The 22,909-nt window shown below is 39.8% G+C and overlaps 1 protein-coding gene across 1 annotated transcript in view; it reads right to left on the reverse strand.

The window, feature by feature from the left end:
- The window catches only part of VGLL4 (vestigial like family member 4), a 109,685-nt gene extending 91,890 nt beyond the window's left edge, over window positions 1–17,795 (reverse strand). Inside the window, exons 1-2 of the mRNA XM_081934772.1 lie at window positions 17,495–17,795; window positions 13,260–13,336 (exon numbers count right to left, since the gene is read on the reverse strand). Coding sequence (XP_081790898.1) covers window positions 13,260–13,323 — 64 coding nt within the window. The 5' untranslated portion in view covers window positions 13,324–13,336; window positions 17,495–17,795. The remainder of the gene's footprint in view (window positions 1–13,259; window positions 13,337–17,494) is intronic.
- Between the last annotated feature and the right edge of the window lie 5,114 nt (window positions 17,796–22,909).

The following is a 22,909-nucleotide window of genomic DNA, read 5'->3' on the forward strand; positions in this document are numbered from 1 at the left end:
GACATATTAAGAACATTCCCAGTCTCACCAAACCAATAGGATTGCAAACTCACGCAAAACGCCAATGTACTTTCCTCCAGGTATTATTGGTCCTTCAGCATTTTCTGTCTGTACAATTTGTAGTACAATCATCTTGAAAAGATACTAGTCTCAATTTTTCATAAACAGACTAGTTGGGGGGAGGGCTTTAATATAAGCATGCAACTTTTATTAGGCTTGATTTCTTATTAGGAGAACGTCATTATTCCTTGAGTATCTATTGAAAACCTAGGCCAACTGTATCTGAAAATCTGTATCAAAGATAACACAGACATTAATACTCAGTCATTCAAGCAAAATATTTATGAATAGGCAGTATTATCAAAAGCGTACACACACCAGATAGGATTTGCTGATCTGTGCAAATATCTACATTTGCTTTCTTTCTTGGGTATTGTGTGTGCAATTAAATTTTTAAAAAATCCATTCCTGCTCTAAAAATCTTAACAGCTTAGCCTTTGACAAGCAGCAACAGGTGACAAAAACAAATGGACAAAAGACCCAGTCAAAGCAACTGCAGTAATCTACTGAAAGAAAGTTGTATTTGGTTTCCATTCCCAGTAGTGAGAAGAATTTAATATGCAGGAATTATATATTTTAAAATATTGTTTCACTACCTAGTTCCTGCTGGGTATAACTAAGTATCAACATTTTATACAGCTCTTTCCATTTCAAAACAAATTACCATAAGCACTCTCTACATCACATTTTAATAATGAACTGAAGCTATGTTTACACAGCATTAACCTCGAGGAAGCTCTAAGTTCACAAGACAGTTTCACCAAAATCTAATATGAAAACTATCTAAGATCTAGAGGAAATGTGAAGAACAACACACTCTTGAGAACCTTTCACACCAACTACTCTATTTTTTTCTATACGTAGAGAAGAATAGCTAACATAAAATTTTGGGAGTAATTTCAACTGCTACAGTCAAAACCCGAAAAGTGTGAATAAAGAAAATGTATTCATTGTGCCTCTATAAATATTTTTATTCCTGTCCTGTCAGATTACTAAACTTCACATTACTGTGAAACAGCTAGTCTGTCTTTGAAGTAACAACATGTTTGCAAGATTACAGCAAAACAGGTTTTGTAAAGGAGTTCTTCCCTCATTCTTCTTATCCCTTCTGACTTTCAACAGCATTAGGTCAGACTTTTATCAACTCATTCAAAACTAAAGGAACACGGCATGCAAAGTGCAGGGAAATTCCATTGTCCTTGCAACCTGAGCAGGATGCAGGCTTATCTGAAAGCAAATAGAGACTTATGAAGGCTCATCCAGCGTTTGCTTTATTTGCTGCTGTCAGAAAACTAATTATATAAACAAAAGGTATGTGCTCAAAGTAGCATTGTTTAGAGGAAGGCAGCTGCTCGCCAAGCAAGAAAAATTGTAAAATACAAGCACTTTAATACAACATTATAATAACAGGAGATGGCAATACAATAGTGTTTGTTCCAAGGTTTCTGCTCAGTGAAGTATACTAAGCCACATAAATCACTAGGTAGTAATTTATGTTTTTTAATGGGACTGCAAGGAACATTTCTTCCTGACTGATAAGGATAAAGAATAAAGAATCTCTTTTTAAACAGCTGTGAAGTAGAAATTGAAATATATTCAAACAATAAAACTGTTTTTTAAAAAAAACATCATTTGGAATGACCTCCCCCCGGATATTAGGATTACCACCGACCTCCGCTCCTTCCGTTCAAAACTCAAGACCCACCTTTTTCAACTAGCAGGCCTGGCTCAACCATAGTTCCATTTTACTCCTCCTGGCAATTTTTAAACTTGTAATCTCCATTGGGGTATTTAATTTTAACTTATTTTAATATTTCCATGTCATTATAATGATTGTATTGTGTTTTTATACCTCCTCCGTACAATGTGTAATTTTATAATATGTGTTTTTATTTATTGTACGCCGCCCCGAGTCCCTTTGTAGAGAGGGAGCGGCTAACAAATTTAATAATAATAATAATAATAATAATAATAATAATAATAATAATAATAATAATAATTTGCAATTATGCTCAAATTAAATAACACTGTCTAGATGGTCAGGAGTATTTTCTCCTACATGCAGGAAAAAGGGTGTTGGTATTTACCTGATTCGCCACTTCTCATAGTGTGGGAGGAGTATCCAGGATGGGTTGATCTTGTCCTCTCTTGATTGGACTGAGTCAGATAAGCTCTTTTAGCCATGCCTTGGTCACCAGGCTCCACCCAGTTATCGGCGAAGAACTCTATCCGACTCGCTGTGTCATCCACTCTAGACTTTATTTTAGTTTCAAACCTTTATTTATTACTTCAACAGAACAGTTCAACAAACAACATAACAATTTCGCAACATACCCATATCAGGGAGGGGCTGGATACTCCTCCCCCACTATGAGAAGAGGTCTATCACGTAAGTACCAACGCCCTTTCTCCATAGTGAGGGGAGGAGTATCCAGGATGGGACGTACCAAAGCCTACATGTCCCTAGGGAGGGTTACACATTTGAGTATATGCCCAAACTTATGCCTGGTGAGGCGTGCCCCCCCGCCCTGTAAACAGCCTGCAACACCCTATGTCCGAATGAGGCTTCCACAGAAGCAAAGGCGTCCAACTTGTAATTCCTCATGAATGGCGAGAGGGAAGACTCCATGGCTGCCTACAGATCTCAGATAGTGAGGCCTACATGGCTCAGGCCGCCGAAGTGGCCGCGCTTCGTGTAGAATGCGCTGTGATAGAGCTCGGTGTTTACAGACCACGTGCCTGATAGGCAGAAGCAATACAGGTTCTTAACCACCTGTCTATCGTAGTGGAAGTCACCTTGTTCCCCAAGGGCCCCGGCTGGAAGGAAACAAATAGTACTTCCGACTTCCTGTTCAGCCTGGCTCTTCTGAGGTAAATCCTCAGAGCCCTCCTCACGTCCAAGGTGTGCCACTTCCTCTCTAATGGGTGAGAAGGGTCCGGGCAGAAATTGGGCAATATCAGTTCCTGTGAGCGATGGAAGCAAGAACACACCTTAGGTATGAAGGAGGGCCCAGCCTTAGCACTATCCTGTCCTGGTGGAACATGCAGAGATCTTCCCGGTAAACAGAGCCTGCAGTTCAGATATCCTCCTGGCAGAGGTGATGGCCACCAAAAAGGCCACCTTAAGTGTCAGGAACCTCAGAGAGACAGTACGTAATGGTTCGAACGGAGGGCCTGTCAGAGCATCCAACACCTTGTGTAAGTCCCAGGAAGGGTACTTGTGCACCGTGGGCAGTTTAAGACTGGAGGCCCCCTTGAGGAACCGCCTGACCATTGGATGGTGAGTCAGTGCCTGAGATCTACCGCATAGTAGTACCAATGAAATGGCCGAGACCTGTCTTCTAATCGTTTGGGAGCCAGCCCTCTGTCCAGCCCCGCCTGAAGGAAGTCCAGAACTTGTGCAACAGTGGCCCGGACCAGATCGTGGCCCCTAGAGATGCACCATGTTGGAAAAATCCCACCCTGTAGCGCTGTAAATGCGTTCCGTGGAGGGTCTGCGAGCTGCCTGGATAGTCTGTATAATCCTGGGGGAGACGTGATCTTCCCTCAGGATGCTCTGCTCAAGTGCCAAGCGGTCAACTGGAGCCACTGAGGGTCCGGGTGTTCCAGCAACCCCTGACTGAGGGAGATCCTCTCCTGGGGGATCCTCCATGGCCTGTCCACCGAGAGGGATTGGAGATCAGCAAACCAAGGCCTTCGGGGCCAGTGTGGGGCAATCAGTACCATCTCCGCCCCCTCCCGCACGATTTTTTGCATGACACTGGGGATCAGGAGTAAGGGTGGATAGGCATAGAAGAGCCCCGGGGCCAAGGGGAGAGCATCTACCCCCTCTTCCCCTCGTGTCCGGTACCTGGAGTAAAACCTCAGGAGCTGGGAGTTGAGAGGGGTGGCGAATAGGTCGACCTCTGGGCATCTGAAACACTCTGCCAGCTCCTCGAAGATTGCTGGCTGCAGCTTCCACTCCAAATTGTCCACCTCGGTCCGGCTGAGCCAGTCGACTCTGATTTTGTCCACCCCTGCTATATGTTCTGCCCTCAGCGAATGCTGTCTAAGGTCATAGGCTATCTGAGGTGCTTCTGCGTTTTCTCATAGTTGGACATCCAATCGCTGCCAGCACGGCCACTCTGGGGCATTTTAAAATGCCGGGGTTCGTCACTCAACCCCTGAGGGGAGCGGTGGAGCGCTCTAGTGCCATTAGAGCCTCCTTGGGCGTCGCCCTTGCTGCAGAGGCTTCTGCAGAGCTCGCCTGCCTGACTTTGGTGAGAGTCCTCAGTGTCCTGGGTCTTGCTCTGTGACCTGGGCTGCACGCCGCCTTAGCGGTTGCTGCACGGGCTTTCTACTCCCGCTGGGGGTTTCCTCAGCCTCTAGTGATTGATCAGGCAGCGTGGAGGCAATTTTGATCACTTTTGCAGCAATTTAAAATTTTTCCTTTAAGTTTGTTCAGGATCTCAGGATGAACACAGCCGTCTGTTGATGGACTGAGTTGATAACTGGGTGGAGCCTGGTGACCAAGGCATGGCTAAAAGAGCTTATCTAACTCAGTCAAATCAAGAGAAGACAAGGTCAACCCATCCTGGATACTCCTCCCCTCACTATGGAGAATGTATTAGTCAAACTAATTCTATATAGAGAATTGTCAATGTTAAAATTCTCCTATCTTATTAATCTATGCTTTCCTTTATAATGGCACATACTGATATTACATATCTGAACTGAAAAGGTTACTATCAAAATAGAAGCCAACTATAACTTATGCATAATAGACTGCAAGCCCAGTTTTATTTATATATTCTAAACTATTTAAGATCCAGCCTTTATGGGAACCTTAGATCCTTTTTTTCTTCCTTCCTCGTGCAATTTGTTACTGACAAGCTTGTTTGTTCTATAGCTGAATCTGGAATATATTTCAGCGATATTCATTTTAAAATATGCTGTTGGACAACCTGAAAGTTTTTAATTATCTCGTGGTGACACCCCATAAAGGGAAGGTTTAATTTGTCTGCTGTCAGTTGATTTATTTGGATTTTCAGTTCAGTTTTGGTGCTACATCATGCAGGCTGCAGCTTTTTATAAAATGGATCCCTGTAACAAATATGGTTAGGATCAAGATGAAATCTGTGAACCTCAACTTTTGATTTATATGAGCAACTGTGAATATTTGCTGAACTTAATCCCTTGTTTAAAAAAAAACCAGCATGAAAGGTAAACATTCAACTACATCATTCTTCCTCCTTTTTCTATTGCTGACTTATGTCAGTTTATGATGGGTACATCTGCTCTTAATCTTGAACACTTCTCTTCATTCCACTCTAGTTCAAATACACAGGGTCAGCGTGCAGCAAAGTGGCTGCTTCCATCATGGTATTCTGGCCTACAACATTATTTCATTTGGCAAAAGACATTGGCGATTAAAAGATCAAATCAGTCTCAATCATGGAAATTTACTGAGAATCTGGACATTGAAATCATTTATCTGAGCCTATCTTTTACATTATCATCAATCTTATTATCTTTGCTCTTTAGCCATTAAAAAAAAATCCTTTAAAAAAGACAGACAAAGATCTCTCATGACTTTTCAGTGGCAGTAGCTTAACACCCAGAGACTGCAATCAATCTGAAGAGGTTGGAACAAAAGGTCCTTCAACAGGTAGACGTTTATTTATTTTATTAATCAAATATATAAATTTAACCCAGAGGATTCTTGGCAGCAATGAAATTTAAAAAAAACATAGAACAAATAAAAGCCAAACACAATGTACCCGGTTTCTCTGAAAATAAGACCTCCCTGGATAATAAACCCAGTTGGGCTTTTGAGCGCATGAGCTAAAATAAGCCCTCCACTGAAAATAAGCCCTCCCCGAAAACATTGCAACACAGTAGCAGCCATGAGGTGACCACGCTAGCACCTCTTGCACCTCAAAAATAGTAAGACCTCCCCTAAAAATAAGGTCAAGGGCTTATTTCAGGGGGTCAAAAGAAAATAAAACCCTGTCTTATTTTCAGGGAAACACGGCATGTCATTAAGCCCCCAAAGCCTCCAGAACAGTTCTAGCTTTAGCTTCTTGAAGAAAACAAATCATATTGGTGGCAAATCTCAAACAGGAGACTGTTTCAGAGAGCTGGCCCTTCACAGAAGGCCAATACTTCCAGGCTTATCTCCCTCTCCCCCCTCCCTCTCTCTCTCTCACACACATCAGTTCTTGGAAATAGGACAATCAGACACTTCTTCCAGCAGGATTGAAATGGCAAGACCAATGTCAAGAGATGAGGCTCCAAAGGGCACCAAGCCATAAAGGAGTTTATAGGTTAAGGAATTACATTTAGGGGGGGGGGGAATATAGGACACACAGTCAATGAGGGATTAATGGCTTGCCTTGGAAGATCCACCCTGGAGGAGCACTTGGAAAAATGCTGTATGCATGACAGCAGGGTATGCCAGAAGAAATTCTGTATCAAAGAGTTTTGAAGACTATTAGCATGAACGCTTCAGTGAAAAGAATACCAAGGCTATTAGAGTTAAAGCTTCAAAAATGAAGCAAGAAATAGATATATACTCTGTGGTTTTGCATTGGGGGAGGGGGCAGAGGACCACACAACCATGGCCCCAACACACACTGTTAATATAGGTCACCTGTATTAACTAATGCTAAATGCCCATCTTGGAGATTTAATTCTTTTTTAAAATTTTATAATGTTAGCATTTTAAAAAAATTAATCTTAAATTGATTTTGATATTTATTTTATATGTTTATTCATTGTTTACAATGTGCACTGCCCAGAATCCCTTTCTGAGGAATATGGGTGGTTTAGAAATAAGAAATATAAATAAATACACAAATTAAAGAGTTGTCATTATTACTAAATTTGATGTAGGCTTAATCAAGTCAAAGTGTTCCTAGTGAGTTCCTGTAGAATCTTGCTGGCTATTAAACAAGATAGCATCATTCTAAGAGAGTGGATCAGGCTGATTACATTCTCTCAGCCCAACTCACCCCACAGCATTATTGTTGGGGAGGGGGAACAAGAGGACGCTCTAATGTGGTAACCAGAACGAGATGCAGTATTCCAAATGTGCAGTATTCACACCCACTAACTCTTTATATATGGTGGCTGTGAATAGCCAAGATAATTATCACAATGCTTTGTTGGATAACAACGCTCTGATTTGTTAATTTGTACTTTCTGACAATGTAGCAAGGAAGATGATTTTTAAGAAATGTGCTTTGAAATATATAATTTCCTTGGTCAATTTATTCCTTCTCAACCCAACAGAGAACTGAAACAAAAAGATAACTTTGGAGCTAACTTACAACGCTGTTGTAATAAACAAGATTGAACACAGGTTATAACCAAATACAGCCACTATCTTGAAATCTCAGTAGTATTATGAAATGATTATCTGCCCTTAACTTACTTAAGAATCTGAAAGTCATTTTTTCTCACTGTCATGAAGCTTGTTATTCTATAAATGACCTGTACCTTTATATTAAGTGAAATTGGACAGTGGCAATCCAAAGCATATTTCTAGGTATTTATCTATTAGTGGAGGATAACCTGGTTTAACCCATTTTTTAAAAAAGAGAAAGAATTCCAACATTATTATCTCTTTAAAAAAATTGCCATGTTTTAAAGAAATGTTAACCGAACTACATCTTGGTTAAGGCTTGAACTTTGTAATGACAGTTTAGATTGTTCTTTCTTTGTTCTCTTGTTACAAGAATGATCCTTTCATGATTACATCAGATGTGATGGCAGTGCCTTAACTAAGTCTAATTTAAATCATGATAAGAAAAGCACTCCCTGTTATCAAACCTTGCCTACCAACCAAATTTACTTAATGATCAAATCACAACAATGAGAGAAAAGAGCAAATAAAAGGATTGGATAGCCATATTTGTTAATGTTAATCCAGTGACTTTAACAAATGCTGTTTGGGATACGTATATAAATAACATGCTGATGGTTAAATTAAATGAATGCATATTATATATCAGCAGATATTTCAACAGATATGAAGACATCTTCTGTTGAAGTTCAAGGTTTGTTTTCTTTCACTTGTCAATCAACAATAAACTAGAGCAATTATGATTCAATTGACACATAGTCTCTGTGAGCTGGCATAATTATTTTTATAGGCATACTTTTTTTCAAGAATCATGAAACTATGAAATCATAAAATCTAATGAGAACGCTACAGTAGAGTTACTACTTTATATTAAAGCAAGTAATCCTATGTGCGGATGTATATAGAACAGCAGTTTTACTAGATGTCAAACACAGTAAAGTTTATTCAGAATTCCACCATAACTGGTTTTACAACTTTCATATTGTGCAATAAAAAACTTACCATTACAGGCTATGTTAATGAAGTTGTTCAACATCATTCTCAACAATTAAAAATGAGGGGAGGATAAAAATACAGAATAGAAAAATCCAAATAATATTCTTTATTCCAAAATCCATTTTAAATATACTGTGTTACTTCCAAACTCCGTTTTCAATTTCAAAGAAGTATCTGGGTTTTGGTTCAAGTATTACGGCACTAATAGAATAGGGCTAGTTTGATAGATAAAGAGTTTCATATATTGTGGGTTCTAAAAAGATAAACACAACTATTTGTTCAGTGGTCGTTTGAAGTTACAACATTATTGGAAAAATTGATTTATAACCATTTTCGTAGTTATGATCATTGTAGCATCCCTGTGGTCTTGTGATCAAAATTCGGATGCTGGCATGAATTTATGACGGTTGTAGTGTCCCAGAGTCAAGTGTTCTCCTTCTGAGACCTTCTGGCAAGCAGTCAATGAGGAAATCAGATTCGCTTAACAACTGTAGTGATTTACTTAACCACTGTAGGAAGAAAGGTCATAATATGGGACAAAACTCACTTAACTATCTTGTTTAGTAACAAAATATTTGGCATCAATTGTGGTTGTAAGTCGAGGACTACCTATACACATTTTCAACATACAAAGCCCCAAAGTCATGAGACCTCATGTGACATCTTAGGAGGTTTGACTTATTTCCCAAGAATATGCTTTTTAAAAAATGATCTACAGTCACTATCTAAGGACAATCTCTGTCTGCCAGTGTAAAGAATTTGCAGATTGGGAGTGGGCAAGCATAATACAGATGGAGAATGCATCTAATCCCTGGTAAAGCAGTTCAATTCTAAGATATTACTCCCAGGCCAATTTGGCAATCATTAAGATTTAAATATTCTGACTGTATTGAAGAAATAACACAAACCAGCTTCACAGAGTAAAAAAGTTTGTTGGCCCCAGTTCTGATTAAACGAGTTATGAAAAATTGATATAAAAAGCACAACCCTTCCCCCATTAATACAATGCTTGCCTGTACTCAGTTTTCAAATTCTTTACATTGACACTGTGTTCAACTGAGATTTGCAATTCTGCATTATAATTCTGAGCTGTCAATGAAATGCTAGGGCCCTTTCTTCTGTCTGGTAATATTATTGTAACCAATTTTTTCACCCCTATTATTTGTTTTATTATACAAATATTTAATTAGATAGCAGTTTTAGTTCCTCTACCATGAATTTCATCTTTTTAGCTGGAAAATTAAATGTTTCCTAGAACTTTCACCAAAATAATTGATGAACCTGAATTCTTTCTCAATTGTTAGTCTTTTTCCACAAACTAGAAGCAGTTGGCATATTGAAAAGTGTGGCTTTATTTGGCTGTGAGGAACACAGTCACATTGTCATACGGTTAAATAGACTGGAAAATGGACCAACTGTCTATTTTATAGCCTTGTTTTTTTAATTGTTGCTGCTTTTTAAGTTTGATGCTCATTAGCATAATCACTGGGTATGATTCCTCATAAAGGAATCAACATGGCTTACCATTTTCAATTCTGTTTTGAAAGAACTTGGCAAGTGGTTCAACTGACAATAAAGATACTGTTTTCCCCCCATGCTCAAGAGGGTTATGTTCTAACTATACTAAATTAATCAGCTAGTATTTCTACACAATGTTTTATAAAGAAGAATGCCTGCTTTTCAGACATTTTTGTGTTATGTTACTGGAACTGTTAACAATAAAATATATTTACTGGAATGGTATAAAATGCTGTAAGTGCAATTTCTTAGTTACTCCATGTGAAATAGAAAAATAATTTTATCCTTTATGCCTAAATAACTTCAGTCATAATGTTTGCAATTCAAACTTGAAGAATGTTCCTAGAGGTTGATGTGCTTTAGTGCAATACAGATTTACATTCATTTTTAATTGTTTAATAGTGTTGTATAAAGCACAAAGAAGTGAGTTCACGAGTAATACCCTACATAAATTAGTTTTTCAAACATTGGTGTTTTGAAAATGAGTAAACCCAGATGTAAATATGTAATTTTAATTATTACGGTCACTACTGTTGTTAAGATATATCTTTCCTCCTTTCTTGCTTTTGTTTCTCAACAATAAAAAAGGAAAGGTTTCTCATGCCAGTGCTCTCTGAGGGCAGTGCTCATCTCCAATTCATAACTGAAGCGCCAGTGTTGTCTGAAGACACTTCTGTAGTCATGTGGTTGGCTCATAGAACACTGTTTACCTTCCCATCAAAGTGCTATTTATTTACTTGCATTTACATGCTTTTGAAGTGATAGGTTTGCAGAAACTTGGGCAAATAACAAAAGCTAACTACATCACTTCGTACCCAGCATCTTTCTTAACAGCTTGGTTGCCATGCCCCTGTAGATTTTCAACGATGAACAGCAGGGGTGTCAAACTCAAGGCCCATGGGCCGGATCTGGCCTGCAAGGTGCTTAGATCTGGCCCATGGGGCTGCCATAGAAACAGCAAAGGATCAGCCCACAGTGCCTCTGCCAGGAAAACTGGAGCTCGGGAGGGCCGCATGCAGCTCCCCAGGCCCCATTTTCAGCAACAACGGCCTCCTACAGCCCTCTGCCAGTGAAAACTAAGCTTGGGGGGGCGGCATATGCAGCTCCCCCAAGCTCCATTTTTGCTGGCAGAGAGATAGCAAAACAAACTAAAAACAAAAGGAAAAATGTTTCCCCTTTTACATTTGAGCATGCAAAAAGGGACAAGAAAGGAGAAAGGGAAAGAGGAGGGACAAAGAAAAAGAAGGAAAAATGGGAAGAGAGCAAGGAAGGAAAAATAGGGAAAGAAGAAAAGGAAGAAGCAAGTAGAATAAAGAGGGAAGGAAGGAAGGAAGGAAGGAAGGAAGGAAGGAAGGAAGGAAGGAAGGAAGGAAGGAAGGAAGGAAGATTATAATGAGAGTGAGGGAGGGTTTGAGTTTGCTGGCCAATCAAGCACAGTAATCCCACAGTCACTGAACCAGGTTTTGGTGCTTTTGGCAGTGTGGGCAGCTGGAAAATGAAGTCAGCATCCTCATAAAGCTCGTCTACAGAAGGAAGCATGAAGTGCTTCAAAATCTCCTGGTAGACTGCTGCGTTGACCCTGGTCTTAATGAAGCACAGTGGTCCAAAGTCCTGTTGCTCAGTGGTCCAAAGTCCTCTTTTATGATGAGAGCAACTTTTGCCAAAAGCACTAAAACCTGGTTCAATGACTGTGGGATTACTGTGCTTGATAGGCCTCTCCATTCTTCCTCCATACTCTGGGTCCTTGGTTTTCAAATGAGATGCAAAAGTTGCTCTCATCAGCAAATAGGTCTTTGGACCACTGAGCAACAGGACTTTGGACCACTATGCGTCATTAAGTCCAGGGTTAACGCAGCAGTCTACCAGGAGATTTTGGAACACTTCGTGCTTCCTTCCGCAGATGAGATTTATGGGGATGCTGACTTCATTTTCCAGCTGCCCACACTGCCAAAAGCACCAAAACCTGGTTCAATGACCGTGGGATTACTGTGCTTGATTGGCCAGCAAACTCGCCTGACCTGAACCCCATAGAGAATCTATGGTGCATTGCCAAGAGAAAGATGAGAGACATGAGACAGAACAAGGCAGAAGAGCTGAAGGCCGCTATTGAAACATCCTGGTCTTTCATAACACCTCAGCAGTGCCACAGGCTGATAGCTTCCATGCCTTGCCGCATTGAGGCAGTAATTGCTGCAAAAAGGGCCCAAACCAAGTACTGAGTACATATGCATGCTTATACTTTTCAGAGGTCCGATATTGTTCTATGTACAATCCTTGTTTTATTGATTGCATGTAATATTCTAATTTTCTGAGAGGGTGGATTTGGGGTTTTCATGAGCTGTACGCCATAATCATCACAATTATGACAAATCATGGCTTGAACTATCTTGCTTTGCATGTAATGAGTCTTATCTCATATATTAGTTTCACCTTTTAAGTTGCATTACTGAAATAAATGAACTTTTGCACGATATTCTAATTTTTCGAGTTTCACTTGTATATTCCCTGTATATCCTCAACAATACCAATTCACTATTACTCTTTTTTTATTACAGCTGTATGGCTTCTTAGAAAACAAAGCAGTTACTCTATAGACTCATTTATATGCTGTCTTTCCCAGCAGGCCTCTAATCAATTATTCATAATCTACTAGCCAGATGTTACTGCCCTATACACTAATATCTTTTCCCTATTCCTTTTTGCAATAGTTCTGCATGACTTTCATATGTATAAAAAAATAAAGTATGGTTTTTCACTAAAACAGGCTAAAAAAAATCCTTGTACTCTTCTTTTAGGTTTTTATTCTAGATGCAATGGCTATTGTTGGAATCTAAAGAACAAAGACTTCAGGATAGGAATTAAATGACAGCTAGTAAATTGATCTGATTGAAATGAGGAGTCATACCGCCCTTCCCTATTTCCAGAACTCAAATATCTTTATGTATAGAGAACATGCTTCAGGGTATATATTGAATGTACCAATTATCAGATTAGGATCTTGCCATTAATTTAAAGAAATGGTATGAAACTACATTCACTTACACTCTATGGAGAAAACATCCTACATTATCTTAGGAAAAAAAGTATCAAACTAAACAGTCAAACACCAACCAAGATTTTAATTTCCATTTCACTCAGAAATTTTACTTCATTTAACTCAGCTTTTAAAACCATATTGATTGACTGACTTATTTAGGTCAGTCAACAATGCATTCCAAGGTACAAACACTTAAAAATACATTTAATATTTTTTAAAAAATCTACATACATGTAGCTCAACACAGTTTCTAGAGGGTTTAGTGCATCTCAGCTCAGAATACAAACATAGTTCCTAACTTACGTTTTTCATCATCCGCATGCACAAGTGACGCTGCTCTTGACAACACATCCAATGGAGTCTCCATTCCTGACTGGATCCTGAATAAGAAATAAATATTGTATTATTTTCTCAGACAATCGAAGATGACAAATGTCTATTTCATTAAGTCATCAGCGATCAATAGGAGCAGGTGCTTTTTCAGACAGCCCCCCATCCCCCCCAGGTACAGGAGATATTGAGATCCAATATTTATTGCCTTGTCTGCAAGCCATCCAGAGTTATGAAGCACAAGATGGGTGGCTGCATAAGGCTAAGACACATTCATCTACATGTTCACTAGGAGTCAAAAACAACTTCATGGCCCATAATCAATCATGTGAGATTTTTACATAAATGAACAAATACTTTTCTCTCAAGAAAAACTACAGGTGGGAGTGGAGCAATCAGAAATGAATCTCCAATGTATCATTTTGTGAATAGAATCAATCCAAACAATAAAAAAATAATCCCAAGAACAAAGTTTATAAATGCCCTCTTTCCCAGTAAAGCTTGTAAAATAAACCCACAGGTTTCAGTTATCCAATTTAAAACATTGGTTTGCTTTATCGTGTTAATTTCATTCTCAGAAGAACCATTTTTGATTACTGAATTATAGCAGTAACTGCATCTAAATTGCAACAATTTTGTCTCCTCACTAAAATTGCTAGAAAAAAGGTTCTGCTGAGACTGTCATCCCCTATTTAATAAATAATTTAATTATACTAAACAACCAAACCAAAACAATCACAAATTTGTTGCTTGGGTAACAACTGAATTCTAGAAGTACTAGACGCCCTATAAATCAAATATTCATTATTACACACAATATTCAAGTTAACCATTAGTTAACTATCCATGACAATGTTCTCAAAAAAGTCTCAGATCCCTAGAGATTTGATGCTGATTCCGAATAATTTTAAATATGTTCCCAAATTTCAAAAAGCCTCCTGTCTAAATCAGAGCTGAAGAAGCTTCTTGGATGAGAAGCGAAACATCTTCAAAGAAAAACCAGAAGAAAGAAAAATCCAGTTGCCTGGACCTTTGGGACTCTTCTCTGTTTTCACAAAAGTCAAAATTACAACTAAGATTAAATAAATTGAACATAACCAAGAAATGTTTTACTTAGGCAAATTTATATATACAATGTAATGAGATTTTACTTCACATTAATAGTTTTATTAGTTCTACTATTTCCATCTCAATTCTTACAATATGGTCAACAGAAGATGGACTGACTGATTCACTCATAATTTAAGTCACATCTTTAATTTGGATCATGAACACTTGGACTTTTAAGGACAGGCTCCAAAAATACCATTAAACGTAGGTTCAAAAATAACATTAACCTACTGTAACCTAGTCCTAATTTCATCTCTATCTTAGACTTGCAGAAGTATTGATCCAGGTCAAGGTGGAAATCAAGGATTTTCATGTAACTGAGATCATGTTCCACATGGACATTATATGCAGTTTAAGATGAGAGTATTGCAAGTTAAAACTGTCTTCTCCAGTAGCCATCCTTAACCATGCAGTTTAGAAATTTCGAGCACTAAGCTAAGGAGGGCTGGAAGACAGCCTTCAAAAAGGCCCTTCTGCTTCCTCCTGACACAGCAGCTTAAACATTTCAGACAAAAAGTGTACCAGTATGTTCTGTTTTCAAAGGCATGCATCAATACCTCTCATTCATTTTTCAAACTGAATTTTATGTAAAGTACACTGCATCATTTTTTCCCCAATAGCAGATGTACGGTATATTGGCTGCTGGATCTTATTATAACTGACCACATCCAAATTCTCATCCTAACACTATCCAGTAACCCTTTCTCATTCTGTAGCAGTACAGGAAGTGTTGAAATATTGAGATATTTGGAAACTGGGCTTCCGATTCTGCCACCTTGAGACCTTTAGAAAAAACCAGAAATAAACAAAAAGAATATTACTAAAGGCGGTAGTTTGCACCTATATGTCATATTCCAAACATTTCCATAGTTTCAACAAAGGGAAGAGAATAAATCTAAGTGCAGTTCAATAAACCTAAGTGCAGAAAGCATCAGTACATTATATAACTTAAAGAGAAACTATGCAAATATTAATCATTTTGTTTGCCATGAGTTTATAGGACACATTCTGGTATAGAACTCTAGAATGGGAGGCAGGAGTTACCATTGTATGTCCCACTGCAGTCCTAAGTACAGTTTGCCCCATATATACAAAACAACTACAAATGGAATTTATATAGGCAAGAAATATGTTGTTAATTTCAACTATAAATGTGAATTCATGAGAGGAGGAATAAACCACCAACCCTACCAGGGTCCTTATCCAGGTTAGGGATTTGCTCTGAAAGTTCAGAAACCAAAGGACAAACTATTAATTTACCTACACTTTGATTATACCAATTATAAATTGCATATAAGCTAATATACAGTATTAATAAAGGTGGACTGCAAAAAATTCTGCTTTAAGTCAACAAAATGGACCATATAACTTTTCAGTTTTAGCCAAAACTGACCAAAAGTTTACAAAATTATGATTTCAGGCAAAAGATTGCTTTAGAAAATAAATACGGAGACGGTTAAATAGAAAGTGATTAATTCAACTTTCCTTCCTTAAGGGATAGTATTTCATTATTTATCCAATCACCCCATGGTGAGTGTACCAAAATCACTGTGCATAGGAAAGTAAAAATAAACAAGCAGCAAAAGAAATGTCTCTTCCTCTTGGCATTTAACTGTTCAATAAAAACACTAGTGTGTCTTCATTGTAACCCTCATTGCCTCTGAACCTATTTTTCAAACACTGATGCCACCTCTCAAGTTGAACACATGCAAAATGTAAATCATTACATTCCAGCTGTTGTGGAAAGGGGGATTCTCTACCTACAGCCAGACTGGGCTAACATACCAAATCATATGAAATCTCAATCAATAAAAGAACATTTCAAAAGCTAGGAGATGCTCCTTTGCATGAAGACAGCAAAACCCATTTGGGAAATGGGAATTTCCCAAAGCCTCTTGAATGACTCTCTTTAGGTGTAAAGCACTCAGCAGAAGGCAGCTGTCTAAAAAATCAAAAGGGCTCAAGAAAAGAGCAGAAGCCACACTGACAAGTCCCAACAAGGCTACAAGAGATGTGTCATCCTGTCAGCACCAGCAGGACACGGCAGAGATAATAGCGAGAGCCTGCAACTGTTAGCATCAAGGTGGACAAAACAAATACCTCCCACAAAACTTAAGCAAATCCAGCCAAACTTGTCCATCAAAGAAGTCTGCATACCAGTATCAATTGCCATCCTCGCTAGCTCTTGCTAGACAGCCTCAAGTTCAAACCCAAGAAGTGGATATCCGTGGCAAAAGCAGCACCGGAGTGCACGCACATAACTTTAAGTGGCTTTGTTTCTTTCCAGACCGCGTCCAGTGTAACATTTGCTTACATTCTGAGTGCGTTCAGCACGTAAAGGGTGCAAGGGAGGGGGGGGGGAGTGCAATCGTGGGCGGTTAGGCATTTCGCAAGAGAAAGCCCGAAAAAGAATGGGCAGCGCCCCCGAGAAAACTCTCCTTTCAGGAAAAAAAGCGCCCTCGCAAAGGCCAGTTAAAGCGATCCATTTCAAAGCTAAGACTCAAGCTTTTCATGCATGATAAATATTAACACGACGACGACCTACCAAATTAGCATATTCGAAAGTCAGGATAAATTAGCACCAGGAAAACAAACAAGGAAAGGAGGGGGGGGAGGAGTAATACGAAGAACTAACGACATGTTCATTGCAAGTCTTCCCCCCCCCCCCCGGTGTTCTCCGGGATTTCATTTTTCCAGACTACAGGCGCGTAAAGTCTAACCCGCGATTTTCTCCACTTGCAGCCGGGAATTAATGTTCCTTTTTTCATTCGTTTAGAACGCTTTATCTATTACAGAAGTCAACACACAGCTCCAAGCACGGCTTGGAACAGGCGGCAGGTCTGAGATCAACCATTCCCCCACCTCTCCCTCTCCAGAACACAAGGGCCCGCTTCAAGGCGGTCAGGGGAAAGCTCCGACGCCCCTCCCCGCCCAGCTTCCCCGGGGTCCGCCAAGCGCCTACGAGCATCTTCCCTGTGCCGCACTATTAATCCATCAGCCCTCCATAAGCCAAGCCGCCGCACCGCACTTCCGCCGCGGCCGCGGGTACGACGAGGGGCCGTGCAAACTCCAGCCCCCATTGCAGTCTCCTCGCTCACCAGTTTGCAAGAACTCCGCGCTTCTCAGTCGCGCTCCCCCCTGCAAAGCCGGGCCGAGCCGGGCCAGGAGGGGGGGGGGAGGACAGAGGAGAGAGAGAATGAGAGAGAGAAAGTCGGCGCGCGTCCTGCCGCGCTCGCTTCCAAGCGTTCTTCGTTTCTCCGGTCGCCGAGCTCGGTCGCGCGATCGGCTCGAGCCCAGGAAGCGCCTTGCTCGCTGATTGGGCAGAGGGTCGCGCGGCTGGTTTCCCCCCAAAAAAAACAATGCGACCCTTTGCAAGATTTGGCAGCCGCTTTCGGGGGAACCGCTCGGCGCGCGCTGCGGTGCGCGCGAAGGAAGAATTCCAAGAATGATGGAATTCTCTTCCTAGCAGGTGGGGAGAGCTCTGCTGCCCCATTGGCTGCGGAGCTCGTGAGATCAGCCTACATTAGGATAATAAGGCCATGACATCACATCCTCAGCAGGTAACATCGAACCCGTGTGAGGGAGGGGGCAGGGGGGGTGTAGGAAAGAGAGAAGGAGGGGCGGTTGGAGAGAAAATGAATAAAATGTGTTTCAATGGGAGCCCGAATGTAAGGCGGGTGGGAAGCGTCCCTCGTCGTCTACCCTCGGCCGCCTCCTTCAGGGCCGAAAGCTGCACGGCGCACTGGTATTCTCCCTCCCCTCCCCAACCTACTAGCTGGTTCTCAGCTGCACAAAGCGGGAATTTGGCGGTTAAGTCGGTCGCAGCGGCTGTTTCTATGCAACGTACTCTGACCCGGACTAAAGCGACTAGATTGCAGCCCGGAAAAAACCAGCCGAAGTGGAAGGCGGGGGTATGACAGGCGGCCAAAAGTGGCAACCTTTGTGCGTCTTCCCAAAGTGATTCCCGTACAACGAGGGTCAGATCCGAGGAGTAATTTGTTTCAGTCATGCCTAAATCGCCTGAAATCATCTTCATATCCCTCCCTTGGGCGATTAGCTTTAGGATTTTTAATCGACTGCCTTGTGTTGCTCATCTGTGGAGTAAAACTGACGACCAAGGACTTCCTAAAATCTTGCAGCAAACTCACTTCCACTGGGGCTGCGTGTTTTTCAATAATCCCACCCTCCCTATTAAAACTTTTGAAAAACAATCATTTCTTCAAGGTAAAATTGCAGGTTGTGCTTGATGGATAATTTGGGAACTGTTCTGCAACAAAGCCTTTGAGAAATGACTCAGGCAAAATATACGAATTGTACCAAGCTTCAGTCTGCTTGTACCAAGCTTCAGTCTGCTTGTTTACTACTGATGAAGACTGTCAACAAAACATTGCTGTGGAAACAATATGTGAAGTCAGCCATCTCTGGAAGAGAAACCTTCCTTAGAATGGTCAAAGTATCAAAGAATTGTGCCCTCATTAAATAACTTTCATTATAAAATCTAAAGAAGATGGTATCAATGAAGATACTATATATTTTACCAGAAATAGTTGCATGTTTATCATAACGATATACTTTACATGATAGAACTTAACTCTATCCACAGCTTTGGGAGAGGAAGAGTGCCTCCCTGAAGTTTTCTTGGTAAGGTTTTTCAGAAACAGTTAACCTTTCCTTCTTCCTAGAGCTGAGAGGAGTGACTGGCCCAGTTTCTCCATAGCATCAATACAGTGGTGAAATTCAAAAATATTTACTCCCGGTTCTGTGGGTGTGGCTTGGTGGGCGTGGCAGGGGAAGGATACTGCAAAATCTCCATTCCCACCACTCGGGGGCTAGCCAGAGGTCGTATTTGCCGGTTCTCTGAACTACTAAAAATTTCTGCTACCGGTTCTCCAGAACCTGTCCAGAACCTCCTGAATTTTATCCCTGGATCAATGTAACAAGTTTCTTTTACTGGTGTAGCTAATATTTAGCTAATACAAAAATGATGCATCATTTGTAGATGTGACTGCACATATAAAAGGAATCTTTGAATGGATCTAATCAAAAAGAAACCAGCCTACATGATAGATATATTTTAAATTTAGATAGATGTTGTTAAATTTAGGACTACAGGTAGTTCTTGACTTATGACCGTAGTTGAGTTCAATTTTTCTGCTGTTAAGCAAGGCAATTGTTAATTGAGTCATGCCCCATTTTAAGAACGTTTTGCCATGTTTGTTGTACCCGAAGTTTGATCATGTGACTGTGGCAATGCTTCAGCAGTCATAATGTGAGAATTGATCATAAGTCACTTTTTTCAGTGCCACTATAACTTTGAATGATCATTAGACAATGGTTGTAAGTCAAGGACTATCTGTATTTTGACCCTCTTAGGGGCAGATGAGTGGTTCACAAATATGAGGGAGGGAGGCAAATCTTCTAATGGCCAAGTTGAAATTGCAAGTTATACATCTGAGGAAAGTGAAATCTCTTAAGGTTAATTAACTTTTCTTGCACAACCTGAAGTACATTTTTGTTCATATATAAAAATCTGAATACATTAACTATGTATATGTTTTAGTTTAGATAAAAAAACTTAAAAATCATACATAGTTGAAGGTATTTTATTAAAATTATGGAGCATTAGCTGCATATTAGGTACATCTAACACAATGTATGGTGCATATTACAACACATAAGTAAGTGATAGCTGTTAGAAGGAATGTAAGCATTATAAAAAGAAGCAAATGAAAGATTCATTGAAAGTAAGTTATCTTCTACATATCTTGCTTCTTTGTTTATTCCTAAAGGTTCATAAGTTTAAACATGTGGAATAAAATGAAGATAACATACTTCTTGAGAGTTCAAGTGTTTTGTGTATGTATACATCTATCCAGAGCAATGATTATTCTATTAGTGTTGCTTCCAATACCCCAAGCTCTTTGTTCCAGCCATGGTCCCAAGTGTCTCTCCTTGTGTAGTACAAATAAAATTACTTGATATTTTAGGAACATTTTCATCTTGAACCACCAAAATGAGAATTCTAGACCTTCCAACTTCTCTACTACCTGAAACTTTGCAGACTCCATTCCTAAATTTTTCTTCTCTACCACACTTCCTTTAACTGTTCAGGAAGCTCATCCTTTCTTTTTTTATTTAGGAAACCCTCTTTACAGCTACATTTTATTGTGGGAGCCCATAATTATGCTAGAGGTTGAAGCACTCTAGATGTAATGTATAGGAACATTGAGGGTGGAAATTCCACAGTAATTAGTTGAACTGATTTTATAACAAAAAAGACGTTTTATTTATAGGACGAACCTCATAGGAATAGAAAGAGATTAGCATCTAGCATTCTACCACGAACATCTTTTTGATGTTAATATTCCTTCTTCAAAAAAAAGGTTTTTTTTAAAACAATCCTGTAATCCAGTGTTTCTCAACCTTGGCAACTTTAAGTCCTGTGGACTTCAACTCCCAGAATACTGGCTGGGGAATTCTGGGAGTTGAAGTCCACAGGACTTAAAAGTTACCAAGGTTGAGAAACACTGCAGTGTCATCCCTTGCATTGGGACAGAGTCAGGGTGACTGAATGGAGCTTTAGTGTTTACTGGCTGTGTGGCCTTCTTGATGCTGACGCCGTTGCCTAGGATCGAACCCACAGCCTCCTTCCTGATTGTGAGGGCAGAGCTCCACCTCTAGGCCATCATGCCGTTCAAAAATAAACAAACAAATCAATCCCTTAAAATACCATTTACTCACCTTTCTTTTTGTAATTATAGCATTCCTTGTAACTTCCATTTTATTCAGGAATAGTGAATTTTCCATGTTTTATTTTCATCACATTTTATTAACTGTTCTGTTTTCAGAAACCTACTGAAGTTTTTAATTAACACTGTAATCTGTCCAAATCACTTAAGTTATTAACTAGAAGTCAAATTAATCAATTGCTTACTGGGCTTCATAACCAAGTAATTATTAATTATAGTACAGTACTGCCGCTTATATTTATTTATTAAGGATTGCTTTTGTGAGAGCCATCTTGATGTGGTGGTTAAGGTATCAAACTAGAAACTGTGAGTTCTAGTCTTGCCTTAGGCACAAAGTCAGCTGAATGAATTTGGCCTCTGTCTCAAACTACTTCAGAAATCTTGCCAAGAAGACTGCAGGGACTTGTCCAAGCAGTCACCAGAAGTCAGCACTAGTCTTGAAGGCATTATGTGCGCACACACATAGCTTTTGTCTGTTATGTCCTAGCATGAACTTTGGTCTTTGAACATTATGATGAGTATATAACAAATGTCTAGACTCTAGGCAAACTTACATAAGGGTCTGTCTAAGATGTGGCTTATCTTCCACCATCTCCATTCCAGATATAAGATATTACAAAATACAATCAAATCTGACATACAATGGCTCATGCCTCTTTATTGTGCACTCAAGCAAAACTACACCATGAACACATGGAAATACCCAATAAAGTGAAACTAATAACCATTTATGCAAGAACAGATTATCAGTCTAATGCTAGTGTGCTAAGACTGTGAAAATAAGTATTAGCAGCCATTAAGGCAAGTATTGTGGGAAATGAATTTAAGAAGTGAGTAAATGCACTGAATCAATGGTATAAGCCAGGGGTGGGTTCCTGCCAGTTCTAACCTCTTCTATAGAAGAGGTTTCACAAATCTACCGTGCCATTTAGAACCGGTTCCAGCTCCCACCCCCCCAGCCCGTCTGTACACTTGCCCTGCCCGCCGCTCACTGATTGGCTGGCACACCAATTGCCCCGCCCACCTCTAAGAATCCTAGCTAAACCATAAAGTCTTAAAGCTGTCAAGTTTGAACATCCCTGGGTTTTTTTTTTTCTAAAGCGTTAGGGGTGAAAGGGTCTTGTAACTTGACAGCTTTAAGACTTGCGTACTTCAAATGCCAGAGTTTCTGAGCCAACATTTTAGTTGCTAAGCAAGGGTGTTGTTACGTGAGTTTCACCACATTTTACAAGTTGGTCACATGACTGCCAAGCCACTCCCACTCAGTCACATGGCTGGCAAGCCACTCCTACCCGGTCACATGGCCGGCAAGCCACTCCCACAAAGCAGGCCACACCTACAGAAGAGGTTCTAAAAAAATAGAGCATCTGGCTCAGCAGAAGCCTCCAAGAAGTTCCAGCATATTAGTAGAAATAATCTTCAATTGATTATCTTCACCATGTGATGTACAATGTACCTGAATAAGCAGTCTCACTTGATACCTAAAGGGAAATCTATTTTGCAGGCTATTATAAATATTTATTTAAATCAATTGAGTGACATTTTTAATAATATAGACCTACATATCACCAATTCTTAAAGGATAACATTGTGCAGATTTCCTTTTAGCTTGCCAAGCTTTTTAGCTGTATAATTTGAATACTCCAGGCGTTTCTTATCTGTGGTAAAATAATTCACTTAAGAACCATGTTACTAAACAACTACAATGATTCACTTAACAACTGTGGCAAGAAAAGTCATAAAATGGGGCAAAATTAACTTAAC

The sequence above is a fragment of the Natrix helvetica genome (genome assembly GCF_964273705.1).
Source record: "Natrix helvetica genome assembly, chromosome: 1".
In the NCBI taxonomy this organism is placed as follows: domain Eukaryota; kingdom Metazoa; phylum Chordata; class Lepidosauria; order Squamata; family Natricidae; genus Natrix; species Natrix helvetica.